The sequence below is a fragment of the Marmota flaviventris genome, chromosome 16, assembly GCF_047511675.1.
Source record: "Marmota flaviventris isolate mMarFla1 chromosome 16, mMarFla1.hap1, whole genome shotgun sequence".
Classification (NCBI taxonomy): domain Eukaryota; kingdom Metazoa; phylum Chordata; class Mammalia; order Rodentia; family Sciuridae; genus Marmota; species Marmota flaviventris.
In genome coordinates, this window is record NC_092513.1 from 47,660,533 (window position 1) to 47,675,164 (window position 14,632).

The window sequence follows — 14,632 nt, forward strand, 5'->3', positions numbered from 1 at the left end:
CCAGCTTTCTTTTGGGATAGAGAGAGGGGAGTCAACAAGAAGGGAAGGTGATCATAAAGAAATTGATGAGAGGAGAAAAAAAATGCACATCTAAAACAAAAGAAAATAAACAATCACTGGCATCTCATGATCTGCAGCCTACAGAAAGGGCTCAGCTGTGTGTCTCACTTAGTATAGGCAATTTTTTCTTCAAAAATAAAATCCTATCAATCACCACAAAATCCATGAATTATATTACTGACTAGAACCTCCCCCAAATCCATAAACTATCTTGCTGAATAGAACCTTTATTGTTCTGCTTCTACTTTCCAACTTAATTCATGTGACAAAAAAACCCACCCAAATATCCTTAGCTATTTAAAAAAAAGTCAATGCCTTCAAAATAAAGATCCCTGGATCATCTCTTAAAACAACAACAACAACAACAACAAAAAAACACAACTTATTCAAGACACTGTCATTTCATATTACAGATGATTGTAATTTCAGTTAATTTATAAATAACTTTAAAATCTTATGAATGAAATGCACCAAACTTCACTTGTAAAAGCAATCATGTTTTCAGACTAAAAATTACTAATACAATGAACCTGAACTAGAAAAATTAAGCTTCTAAATATAATTGCTAGAGAATGTCTTAATGGGGGGAGTGTCAATGAAATTTTTTCTCTACATACAACATGATCATTAACAGACTAGTAAATCTTAACTGGAATGATAAGGCAAAAATAGTAAAACCACACTTTTCTATAAGATGTTACACAGTATCTTCTTTAGGGATAGCTATCTATCGTACATGAAAAAACAAAGATGTGATCACTCTACTGCAAACCCAGGAATGCTGAGGAATCTGGTCTTAGAATGACCTAGTTATCTTCTTCCTCTCCATCATCTTCAGCATCTCGTTTCCTCTTCTCCCCCCTGGAGACTTTCTTCTTCCTTTTCCTCCTCCTCTTCCCCTTCTTCCACATAATCATCTTCTTCATCCTGAATTTCTTCTCTGTCAAGTAAGAAAAGCCCATTTCTTCTTCTTCTTCCTCTCCCAATTCTGATCCTGCTTCATCATCTTCATCCTCCTCTTCCTCATATCCTTCAGGTGGACCAGCTTCATCTTCCTCATCTCCATTCTCCTCCTCCTCCTCTTCAGAGTAAGGTGCTTCATTATCCTCCTGATTAAATCCATCTAAGAATGTGATTTGTTGCAGCAATTCAAAAATACTTTTTCTGTAATCTTCCAGATTTGTGATCTCACAGTTAAACAAGTCAAGACTTTTCAAATTTTTAAGATTTTGCAGAGCTTCTACCATACTGAGATCTTTGATTTTGTTTCCACTCAGATTGAGGTAGGTAATATTTGGACATTTTTCTGCCAGAACTTCCAAGCCTCCAAAAATTATATTGTCACTAAGTTCCAACTTTCAAAGTTTGTTTAAGCTGGGAAGTTGGGCCAATAAACTTAATTCCACAATAGCCATACTCAGAAACTCTAGTTCTTTAAAAGTGTCATTCAGGTCTTCAATTTCCCCATTGCCACACAGGCAATTATGAAGAACTAACTCTGTCACCTCCTCCAGGGCTTGGTTCCTTAACTCCATGTTAATCCTCTTCTTCATCTCCATGTCCTCCTCCTGCTCTTCTGCTCCTCCTTTCCCCTTTCCTGCTTTCCCCACTACCCCCAACCCTAAAATTTTAAAAGATTTGAAAATGAATGAAAAGAAATGCAAATTTAAACGCCCACTACCACCAGACCGATGTGGGGGAGAAAGAAAAGAATAGCAAATGGAGTCCAAGGAGTTGGAACTCTAACTCGGCTGCCCCCACCTCCTTGTCCACACACCTGAGTGCGTCTACACACGCATGCACGCACACACACACATATATACACACACGAGCAGTTCCTTCCCCTTCAATGGCTGCTCAGAGCATCTCTAGAGTTTTTTAAAATAAAGATTGACACTTAAATGCTGTAGGATTCATGAATTCCCCCTTTATATTGTACTTTCAATTAGGATCAAAGGCACACTATTTTTTGCAACTATGATGATAAAGAATTTGAACTTCACACAGACCTGGATAAAAACTATACAGGTCTTCAAGCTCTAGACCTCAAGAAAACAAAGCAGTAGTTTACAGCTTAACAAAACACAGGTGGTAGTCATACACTCTAGTCAAATACTTGAGGAGATGAAAATCTACGTGATAATTTACCAAAGGTATCTACTGAAAGTGACAGACTTAGGGGTAGAAGTTAAGTTGAAAGTTCTTTTTTAATTTTACACAGATTAAAGGCTTTAAGAGAGTCTCTGTAACACTTTTTTTAAAAAAATATTTATTTTAGTTGGACAGCACACCTTTATTTATTTTTATGTGGTGCTGAGGATTGAACCCAGTGTCTCACACATGCAAGGCAAGCACTCTGCCACTGAGCTACAGCCCCAGCCATGGAACACTTTTTTTTGAGCATGTTTTTCATCATTCTCATTGCTATACAGCTTTTATTACCTGAGTCTAGGCTTTGGGATGAGATGACCTTACATAATTAAAGCTTATTCAAAATAGTGATTTCACTATCTTGAACTATGAAGAATTTGAACTTTACGCAAACATGGATAAAATTTGTATGTCAAAACTATAGGGTTGGGGTTGTGGGGTTGTGGCTCACCATGAAACCAAAATGTATATGAGAAACAACAGTACGCTTGTGTAGCTGTAACACAGCAATCCCAAGAGAGTAGTAGAATCCAGAGAGAGGAGATGGCATGTTAGTTTGCTGTCCTTGATAAGGACTTCAGATTCTATTTCTCAGTGAGCTGAGAAGACACTGAAGGGTTTTGGGCAGGGGTTACATGAATTAACTTTTATTCTAAAATAATCACTAGGGGAGAAAAGACCATTTGCTGTTGTGTTTGAAGAATGTTGTAAAGAGATTAGACTTCTGAAAAAAAATGGAGATGGGTGTACATGGGAACTCTGTACTTTGTGCTCATTTCTGTTGTGAATCTAAAACTGCTCTAAAAAGCAAATCTTATTAAAACAATAAATAAATAGAGGACAGTAGTTGGTCCAGGACATTGGCTGTAGAGCTAATGAGAGCATGAACATGGGATATATTTTCAAAGTAGAATCAATGGAAGGAGACTCAGTGGTGACGTTTGAGAACTGCATGTATATTACATATTCTATGTGGAATAGGCAATGGGATAAATTTAGTAACTATAAGTATACGGATAGTATTTTAAGTACACGAGACAGGATGTGTCACTTCTGGTCATGATAGAATAATGAAATGATTCACCCTCGTATCTTAACTTAAAAAAATTATATAAAATGTATGAAACAATGGTTTTCAGAGACTGGACAACAGCATAGAAAATGACTATCAGAAGAAAAGCAAATTGACATTGTTTCTAGCAATGATTTCTAATTAGTAGGATTAGTTCTAGATCATAAAGAATTATGCTTATAACTAAAAGTTGGGAGATTTACTTAGGGAGAACATGTTCTTTAGTTAAATTATGAATTAAAGTTATGTTATGAAAACTCATGATATAGGAGGTTTTGCTTACATTTTCAAACTGCTTTTCAAAATAGTGACTTCACTATTTTGAACTGTGATCATAAAGAATTTGAACTTAATGCAAACATGGATAAAATTTTTGTGTCAAAACTATAGGGTTGGGGTTGTGGCTCAGTGGAACAGCACTTGCCTGGCATGGGTGAGGCACTAGGTTTGTTTCTCAGCTAAATTAAACAAAGGTTCATCAACAACTAAATATGTTAAAAAAAAAGAAAAACAAAAACAAAAACAAAATAAAACTACAGTATTCCCACTATGAGTGCATATTTTCATCAAGTGCTTACCTGCATGGCAATATATTTATACTTTCACATGTAATTTTAATGTGCTTGCTCACCAAATTTTTTAGCTTGTTTTGGTTTGGATCATGTTTTTAATTTTTTGAGATAGGGTCTACTAAGTTGAGGGAGCGGATCACAAACTCCTAAATTCAAGTGATCCTCTTGATTGGTACTAAAAGGTGTGTGGTACAGCTCCTGGCTGTGGTTTGGATCTTAAATGTTCCCCAAAAGCTCATGTGAAAGCTTGGTCCCCATATGACATTGATACTAGGAGGTAGTGGAACTTTTAGGAAGGTAGGAACTAGCTGGAGGATGAAGGTCACTGGGGATGCATGCTCTTTAAGGATGTAACAGGCTCCTAGTCCTTTCCTCTCTCTCTTTGCTTCCTGCCTTGTTATAGCTCAAAACAAAAGGGCCAAGTGACCATGGATTAAAACTGTGAGCCAAAATAAACCTTTTCTCCTCCTAAGTTGTTTACCTCAGGCAATTTGTCTCAGTGATGAAGAGCTGACACATAGTCTATAGGTGTTAAAAAGGAAATTTAAATGGGGAAGTAAATTGCTGGGGGCAGCCATCTGACAGCTACTACATAGTGAGAAAAGAAACAGAAAACAGTATTAATAAAACTACAACCTGCTTGGGACTATTATTTTATTAACACTAACTACTTAAGCATCCTTCTAAGAATGAAGCAAAGCTTATTCATCAAATTTTGTACAGTGAAAAAAGCTTATACTGGTAAGTATAACTAATCTTCTGCAAGTGCTGGTGAAAGGAATAATGTTATAGTAAAAATTTCCTATTGAAATATCAAAAATTTCCCTGAATAGTACATGTATATGAGCCTTTCAAAATAAATACAGAGAAAAAAAAAAATGGTACCAATGTCTTAAACTGGTCATAAGAACTAAGGCTTAGGCCTCGGATTTGTTTAAGAGAAATTGAGGGCTTTCATTTTCATTCATTCTCTCAGGTCATAGCTCACATATATATATTTATTTCTTCTATTATTCCTGGCTCAAACATGGTTTCTGGATATAAATATAATTTGTATCTGTGATTTTTAAATCATGCATTTATAACCTATAAAAGAGAGGTTACATTAGTACTTACAATTTCACATTCTTTACATGTGTGTCCAAGCAACTTTCTTCTCTCTTCTTTCTTCCGAACTACCTCAATATGAGGGAAATTTTGTAAGCTAGTCTCTCTGGGGGAACAAAATAAACTGAATTTAATATTAACTCATTTGCTACTGCAAAAATCTTTGGCTTAAGATTTAAATTAACAAAGGTTTAAGCACAGAGGAGAAATAATCCCCAAACACTAATTCATTATATTTGAGATGCGCATTCAGTATATTAGAAAAACAATGACATATATGCCTATTATATGTCAAGTCCATTTGTGGATATTTCTTTGTAAGGGAAGGAGAACTATTACTTCTTATTTGTCTTTGATAGAAAATAGTAAGCTAAAGCTAGAAGGTAAAATATAACTAATTAAAAAGCTAATAACTATATTGTTAAACTCAAATTTCAGGGCTAACCTATTCCTCCCTGAAGAACAGATTTATCCATTTGTATGCCATTTGCAATTGTGTACAAAAGAAATATAACCTTTTGCTGCCTCTACTTATCCTGAGTTCTTCAAAATATTGGGCACAATTAAAATTTGTACTTCTCTTTAATGGCCAGGATCCTATTGTGAACCACTAAAAACTTAGGAAGGGTCCAAGCCAGTGAGGTATAGGTATGCAGAAAAATTAACACTTAAAAGACAGTAAATGAAGAGCTGGTAATTGCACATATATTAAATTTTAGCTGCTGTTTTTATAAGTAAATGAAGTTACAGGTCCTTTTTGTTTTTGTTTGGCAGTACTAAGGATTGACCCCAGGGGTGTTCTACACCAGCTCTTTTTGTATTTTATTTTTAGAGTGTCTAAGTTGCCCTGGATGATCCTGAACTTGCAATCCTCCTGTCTCAGTCTCCCCAGTAGCTGGGATGACAGAGGTGTGACATGCACCTGGCTTCCTGTTGTGTTTTAACCTAAGAACTCTCAACTCTGAAGCAATCTGACAATTTAAAAAGAAAGATCAAGAAAGGATGATTAAAAAATATTGCTACAAATATATATTTTTTTCAAAGAGTTTCACGAAATTGTAAACTTATACAGAACATATCTTGGCTCTATCCTTTCCTTTGAATATTAGCTATTCTATTTTTGAAGTAATTGCAATGTACTAGGGAATCCACTATTAAATTGCCATCAGGAGCAAGACCTTACATAAAGCATCATTTAGAAGGCTACTAAGTTTTTTGTCCCTGACACAACACAATGCATTTTCCCGGGTTTGCTAGAATTCTCAGTGGGGAAAGTAAACAAGTTAAATTGATACCTTTATCATCTTTTCTTTATGTATATCTTATGTATCTGGCTATTTAGTAGCTTCAGAATAAATAAAAATACATTTTTTTAAAATTAGTGTGCCTCTAAAATGACAATCATTACTCTATAGTTCTACTTTCAGATATCTATCCCAAAGATACATAAGCAAAAATATAAAAAGGGGGAGTGCAAAGCTATTCATAACAGCAATTATGTGTGCTAGCATGACTGTAAACATTCAAAGTGTCCATTGCTAGGGATAAAACATGAAGTTACTGCACAGCAAAACAAAAACAAAAACAAAACAAAAACTGTAACTACCCTCTTTTAAAAAATGAGTGATAACCGGGCATGGTGGTGCACACCTGTAATCCCAGCACCTAGGGAGGCTGGAGGCAGGAGGATTGCGAGTTCAAAGCCAACCTCAGTAATTTAGTGAGGTGCTAAGCAACTCAGTGAGACACTGTCTCTAAACAAAATACAAAAAGGTCTGGGGATATGGCTCAGTGGTCAAGTGCTCCCAAGCTCAAGCCCCAGTACCAAAAAACAAACAAAAAAAGTGTGGTGCTAGTAAAAATTCCTATATTTGTAAAGTTTGTCATTTTTATTCTTGAGTCCTTTTTGGTTATGATAATTAAGTAAATGATTGTATTTTAATTAAAATGATAGTTTAAGAGCTTAGAGATATTCCAACAAAGAGCTCTGTTGTACTTCTATCTCCTTGCTCATAGTAGTAAAGACTCACTTACCTCTGCTCATCTTTAAAATATGGCTCCACAAATGCTCTCTGCTTGACTTTATCTTGTTTATCAACATGTGCTATAAACAAAATAAGCATGTAACAAAATGAGTGTAGAATTTAATGAGAAATAATTAGCTTGTTCAGAAAGAAATATGACATGTATCAAAGCTTCCCTTTTTACTGAGTTTCATACTCTAGACCCCTGGGCAACTCATTTAAATTTTCTATCACTAATTTTTCTTTTTCATTCACATAATGAAAATGGTGCTGATTGAACCACATCTCAGTTACTAAACACCTACATCTCAGAAAGTATTTTAAAAGAACTACTCAGATATCCATTATTATCATCTGGCAAGAAAGAATAACAGAAGGTTGCTTTTAGTATATCTCACTTACTTGTCCTGTTTATTTTTAGTCTTTAAAGTAGGTTATAACTATAAAATAGAGCATTTGATCAGAAAATGGGGACAAAATTTAAGAACTAGAACTCAGAACATGGGATCTGAATTTCAACATGTCTAGACTCAAATTAGTACAACTGTTATCTAATCTGAATCAGAATTTACTCAGCATTGTGTTAAGTTCTGGACACACAAGGTACAACAAGAAAGACCTCATCTCTTGTCCTTATGGAGTCTACATTACAGTGAGAGAAACAGAACTTAAGAAAGAAAGTGGACAGTTAACATTAAGCAGGTGAATGAACAGTTAAGGCTTACCTGAGAAAGAACACAGAGGTAGTAACTGATAAATGAAAAGTTAGCCATGAAAAGAGGTGGGGGTGGGGATGTTACAGGTAATGGTATGGAAATAGGGAAAAGTATGGTATGTTACTGTACTATGAGAAGGCTAGTATGGTTGAGATTTAGTGAAGAAAGGGAAGGACTGGGAGAGATGAGGCTGGAGAGGTGGGCAGATATCAGAACACGATGGGCCTCAAAGTCTAAGAGAAGGAGTTTCAATTTCCCACAGTGATTTTTCTCTCATTAAATAACTGTTATGCCTGTTTTAAGACTACATTATTATATGGTATGTTTGTTTATCATTTGTATTTTTCTAGCTCAACAAAATGGAGATTCATCCATGTTGTTGGGTCTAGTAGTTTCTTTCCTACTAGATAAGTAATATTCCATTCATGTGTTGATAATTGGGTTGTTTCCAGTTTTGAGCTATTTTAAATAGTATGGTTAAAAACATTTTAAACACATTATTTTGTATATTTTATATTTTCTTGGGTAATCCATCTAGGATTCAAATTTCTGGGTGATGGATAGATATAAAAAATGAACAAACCTCTATGAAGACATTAAAAAAAAAAAGTGCTTCCCAAACCATTTTCAAAAGTAGTCTTATTAACAATTTTATATTTCTACCTTCTGTATGTGGAAGTTTCAGCTGCTCTTCAACCTTTCCAATATTAGGTAGTACTAGTCTTTTTAATAATCTCAGTGGGTGTGAAGCGGTATTTGTTCCCTGATGTCTGATAATGCTGAACATCTCTCCTGTGCTTAATGGCTATTCAAATAACTTCTAATCACTGATGAATTTTAAAGTAAAAAGAATTCAATCCAGTCTACATTTAAAGTAAATCCTTCTTGATATTCTGTAGAGGAGAAACAACTGAAACAAAAGACAAGTTAGAAGGTCTATGATAAAATAGATGAGACAGCAGTGGTTTGCTGCCAAAGGGGAGAGAAGTGAAGTGACATAAAATATATTTTAGAGCTAGTACTGCTACCTATGGTATTAGACTAGTCACAAGGTGAGGTTAAATATGAGACGCCCCCACTTCTATCTTTAGCAATGAGGTGGAGAGGTACTATGGTTAATGAGATCTGGAGAAGCAAATGAAGATCAAATTCAGGTAGAAAAATAAAGATTTCTAATTTGACTATATTAAGTTAAAGATGCTTATCAGATGTCAAATAGTCAGCTGGATTCAATAAGGATTTCAGAAGAGAGAGGACTTGGACAAGTATAATGAAGATACAGAAACATGTGCACTTGGCTTCCAGAACAGTACATCTGTCTTTCCCTCTTACCACACAATCTAAAGCTTCTTCTCACTTTCCTTAGTTGGTTCTTTGTTTCTCTGAGATATTAAAGTTGCCATGTTGTAGAGGTCAGAACCCTAAATGTTTCTTTTTTTCTATTTATTTTTTTAATACCAAAGTGATTTCACTCGTATTTCATGGCTTTAAACACCATCTACTTGCTGATGACCTTCTGCCCTCAGATTGTTTATTCTGGATTTCTTGTCCATACTCTAAATACATGCCAACTGCCTTCTAGATACTTTCACTTGCATGCCTAATTAAGTACTCAGCTATTACCTCAAAAAATGGTCTTTCTTATGAAGGAAGATCAAATAGGACTTTGTAATATAGGGTTGAGAAAATTAAACAAATGGACAATAATGCATTATCAAGCCTTGGTTAATTAGCTTTATGAGTTGCTTACCGAACTCAGTTTAACGGATAAGCCATAATTTAAAGAGAAAACAGCCTTACTATTTGGTTTCTTTGTGGCAGCAGACAATTCCTCCTCTTCATCTTCCATCTGGGAGAAATTATCTGTCAAACAAGATTTGTATTCTTCATGTGTTGTCTGATCAAACATATCTTCCAAGCTATCGTTCATTTTATTTTCTCCATCTACGTAAAAAAAAAAAAAAGCACTGGCTTAGAACAAAACTAGCTTTCTGCTTTCCATGTAGACCAAGGAGAAACCTATAATAACTGCCACAAAATAATGTAATGAGGTTTTTAGGGACTCTTGTTACATGTGGATTATAGGCTTTACTTTGAAGAGTATTCTTTTTATGAAGAGATGTATGAAGAACTTATAGATTCAAGTGTATAAGATGGTTCTAAGAATGTGACCTGTAAACTTTATTTAAAGTGAATATAAATGGGTTAAAAACTGTAATGTATATAATGACATGCTTAAAAACAATTCTTTAAAACATAACTATTAAAATATAGGTTCTAAACAGAGCTGTGAAGTGTTCTTTAAGTGAACAGACATAAATAAGTGATGTTTGTGAACATGTATTAAAAATGTGATCCTAAAAATAATAGATACAAACAGTGATATTAAGGGTTAACTAAGTGACTGTAAGTGATTAACAAACTATAATGTATACATTGAGATATTTAAAGGCACTTCTTAAATCATGATTCTTATGGTGAGGCTTAAATTATACTTGGTACATGAGGCAAAAATAAACTCTCATGTCCTGGCAGTTAACTGAGTATTTATAATGGTTTTTAATATCCTTTACTCATGTGAAGAAAATGCTAGTTTTTGTTACTGACATAACCAGCTTACAAACATCAAAGCCTCTTCCCTGTATCAGTTCATGTACAATTCATATAAACCAAAAGGAGTCTTACCAAAGAAGCTGTGAGGAATAAAAAATACAACAAAATAAATGACAAAAAGCACCAAGTTTAAACAAAAATTGTATAAACAGTAGACATTAAAACCTATCAAATTCTTACTTGTTTTTCTAATGAAGTAGGAAAAACAGTATTTTCTTGTATCACCATTAGCACTTGATAGTTTAAATTTATAGAAATAATAATCCAATGCCCAATTTGATATATAGAAGTGCTAAGTTCATCTTTCGAGTTCTAACTACATTTCCCATTACATAATTACGTTTTATTTATTTATTTAGGTACCCTGTATTGAACTCAGGGGCACTTAACCACTAAGCCACATCCTAGCCCTATTTTGTATTTTATTTAGAGACAGGGTCTCACTGTGTTGCTTAGTTCCTCACTTTTGCTGAGGCTTGTTTTGAACTCTGGATCCTCCTATCTCTGCATCTCGGAGCTGCTGGGATTACAGGTATGCACCACAGCACCTTGCTCATAATTACATTTTAAAATACATTAGAATTTAAGAAAAACCAGAAACAGATTTAGCTGGCTAACAAATGTGTCAAAACAAATCAGGCATGGTGATGCACACCTGTGATTGCAGCAACTTCAGAGGCTGAGGCAGGAAGATCTGAAGTTTGAGGCCACCCTTAGCAACTTAGAGCCTCAGTGAAAAAAATGCCCATGCTCAATCCCTAGTACCAAAACAAAACCCCCAAAACAAAACAAAACAAAAGCAAAAACAAAACTGACAGAATACTGGTCAGATGAGATTACTCTACTACCTCTCCGAATCATACTGCGCTATCACTCTCACCTTGCCTTTTCTCCTTGACTTACCATCATCTATCATACCATGTATTTCATCTACCATACTATATATCTGCTTGTTTCTTTCCCATTAGAATATAAGTTCCATGAGATATGTATTTTTTAATTTTTTTTATTTTCAGTTCCTAAAATACTTCCTGGTATGGAATTTTTGCTTGTTATTATTGAGTGATTAAATATTTATTTTAATGCTAAGGGGTGTATCTGTTAATTAAAATATTATTTCCATGGGTCAGGTGCTATAATAATAATACACATCCATAAAGCATTCTGTATATGCTGTTAGTAAATCACAATGTTAAATTGCTGACTTATTTTGTTGTTGTTGTTGGTCTGACTACTGACTGCAAAATACTTAAGAAAGCATAACTTTACTGATCTATCGCAGCACCTAGTAAGTCTAACACAGAATAGAGATATAGAAAACATTTTTCTGAATTAAAATATTAGCAGTAATTTAAAAAGTTATTTCAATAATAACAATTCTAAGTGTTAAAAAGGTTTTACATATTATGGGCAGATTCCCCCCCCACCAAAATAGGGTTTCAATAATGTCTCCTATTTCACATACTATTCTTACAACAAGCCATCTGCTTAATCATATCTAAAGACTGAAGATTTAAAAAAAAAATGATGATGATCCCATATGTAATTCAAATTTTAAAAAATAACAATAAATTCTATGTTTTAAAAAAATAAAGAACAAAGATTCAAGGCAAGGAATACTGAAATATCACTCACTGCATTTGGGGCAGCAAATAAAATGTCGATTTAAGAGAAGCTAAGCAAGACTAGCTTTTTTTTTTTTTTTAAAAAAAAAAAAAAAAAAAAAGGCCCTAAGAAGGTAGACTATAGAAAGTTCAGCAGAAGGAATGTATCACCTGCCTGAATGTCTAACAGGTGATCACTGAAAAATGCCTCCACTTTTAGTATTGTATCCCCAGGTGTCTAGCTCTAACTCTTCAATACATAAAGATGATAAATGACAACTGTTAACAGTCTATGTGTTCTCACATCATATGCTAAAGTAGTGCTAACTAGAACCATTCCATTGTTCTCTCTCCTCTTGTGGAAAATCAAACTTCTTGGTGAAGGATTAACAGTTTCTTACTACAAAGGTAGGTAGACCCTGATTTGACTAAATCCGTTGTCTATAAAAGCTAATATGATAGATTAACTCTTTCTCTTGCCATTTAGTGATTCTACACTAATGTCTTACTAGATTTTTCCTTTTTTATTAAATTGATTTAGAAAATCATAAAACACAGTACTCTTAGGATCCCCTTTGCACTTTTTATGAAAAACTATCTAATGATCAGATTTTCTTAAAAGATCAAATAATGAATATTTTAGTCTTGTGGAGCCAAATGGGCTCTGCACCAAGTACTTAATTCTTTCCTTGAATAGAGTAAGCAATCACAAGCAACACACAATGAGGCTGTGCTCCAACTAAATTTCATGTACAAAACTGGCAGTTGAATTTTTTCTGAAATAAAATTATCTTAGTTAAAGATTTTTTTTCCCCTAAAATACTGAAACTAAGTTTTGCTAAAGAGAAACATAAAATTAAAAGAGCAGGAAAAAACCCTAGTTTATGATAAAGAGGGCACTGTGCTAACCAGTACAATGATATGACTAAACTTCATTTCAAATTTTATTACAATAAAAAAAAAATCTTACTTGGACTTTTTTCTCCTTTTTGTTCTTGCTTCTTCATTTTTAAAAGCACGGTTTCACTGACCAATGTACAGTCCATGTCTACTGTCTCTCCTCCTAATCTTGACTGACTGCCATCCTGAATAAATATTTTAAAAATCCAAGATTTTAATGATTATTCCTTTATGGTTTTATATTTTCTTTTTACTAAAAAATTTTGGCAAAACATATGTAATATAAATGTTTACTATTCCTGAGAACTGTTATATTTATTTTTATTCTTTAGGAACAGAGATCTAGATTTTATTGCCTGTAAAATATTTTAGCTTCAATATATAACCATCTTCTCTCAAACACAGGAAAAGAGGGCTGCTGCTATGGGAAAGGAGGCTTATTTACCAATGAACTCTTTGGAGTTTTTCCTGTCTTCTTCCCCAGTCACCCTCACTATAATAAACATCATTGTATACCAAGAATGACAATTTCAATAATCAAATTTGATTTATTAATGTGTACATATTATCTTAGCAACTGTTAAAATTTTTGTTATTACTATTCTACCAAATGAAAAAATTCTCCATCTATGCAGAACCTAAATATAAGGCAAAACAATTTTAAAAAAAAGTAATCAATGGGAAAAATAAACCTTTTCTTATTGGTATGTTACTCTAAAGCTAGTCAAGACATATAATGAATTCTTTGATAAAAATAAATTATTTTAGCTGGGTATGGTGGCACATGCCAGTAATCCCAGCAACCTGAGAGGCTGAGGCAGGATGATCTCAAAGCCAGCCTCAGCAACTTAGCAAGACCCTATCTCAAAATAAAAAATAAAAAGGGTTCTGGATTTAATTCCTGGTACAGGGAATGGGGGGCATTTAAAATATTTAACTTACATATTTAAAATATATAACTAAGAGGAAGAGGGGAGGGAAAAGGGAAATACATGGGAAAGATCTGACCAAATTGCATTATTTTACTGTGAGCATATATGAATATGTAACAGCAAATCCCATCTTTATGTACAGCTCTAATATACCAATAAAAATATGCAAAAAGATATAAGTAGAATTTTGCATTTTTTTAAAAACTATATTAATGGTTTTCAGAAAAGGCCTTTAAAGTCAGAAAGTATTATTACCCTTTCAAAAATAATATAAAGTTGGAAGAATAAACATCTTTATTTGTTTTCTGAATAAATAAATAAAGGTTTTAAGAATTAGCTATCTCAGGTCACAGGAGAGGAGGTTTATAGCTCATTAGAATATGAACCAAATGGGCTTTGGTTTTATTTTTTAACTTACCTTTGTATCTATTACAGTAACATCCATTTTATACTGAGAAAGGTCTGCTCCTGGATCTATACTCCACTGGATATTTTCAAAGGATGCATCTTAGATATGGAGAAAAGATGCTATTAGTGAGAACATGGAGAAACTGGAACCCATAATATTGATGGGAATGTGAAATGGTTTAGCTGCTTTGGAAAATAGGCAGTCCCTGCAAACTGGTGCAGCCAATATGAAGAGCAGTATGGAGATTCCTTGGAAAACTTGGAATGGAACCACCATTTGACCCAACTATCATTCTTCTCTATACCCAAAGAACTTAAAAACAGCATACTACTGAGACACAGCCACATCAATGTTTACAGAAGCACAATTTACAACAGCTAAACTGTGGAACCAATCTAGATGCCCTTCAATAGATGAATGGATTTAAAAAATGTGGCATAGATACACAATGGAATATTACTCAGCAATAAAA

The 14,632-nt window shown here is 33.9% G+C and overlaps 1 protein-coding gene and 1 pseudogene across 3 annotated transcripts in view; both read right to left on the bottom strand.

The window, feature by feature from the left end:
* Positions 1-14,632, bottom strand: part of Rbbp8 (RB binding protein 8, endonuclease) — a 67,781-nt gene that overhangs the window by 5,090 nt on the left and 48,059 nt on the right. For 2 of the 3 annotated variants that reach the window (XM_071602669.1, XM_027935660.2), the window contains exons 13-17: positions 14,170-14,258; positions 12,890-13,004; positions 9,503-9,646; positions 6,997-7,066; positions 4,972-5,068 (exon numbers count right to left, since the gene is read on the bottom strand). In XM_071602669.1, coding sequence (XP_071458770.1) covers positions 4,972-5,068; positions 6,997-7,066; positions 9,503-9,646; positions 12,890-13,004; positions 14,170-14,258 — 515 coding nt within the window. The remainder of the gene's footprint in view (positions 1-4,971; positions 5,069-6,996; positions 7,067-9,502; positions 9,647-12,889; positions 13,005-14,169; positions 14,259-14,632) is intronic. The other variant, XM_071602668.1, reaches the window with a different exon arrangement.
* LOC114092986 (acidic leucine-rich nuclear phosphoprotein 32 family member E pseudogene) lies at positions 867-1,619 on the bottom strand (annotated as a pseudogene).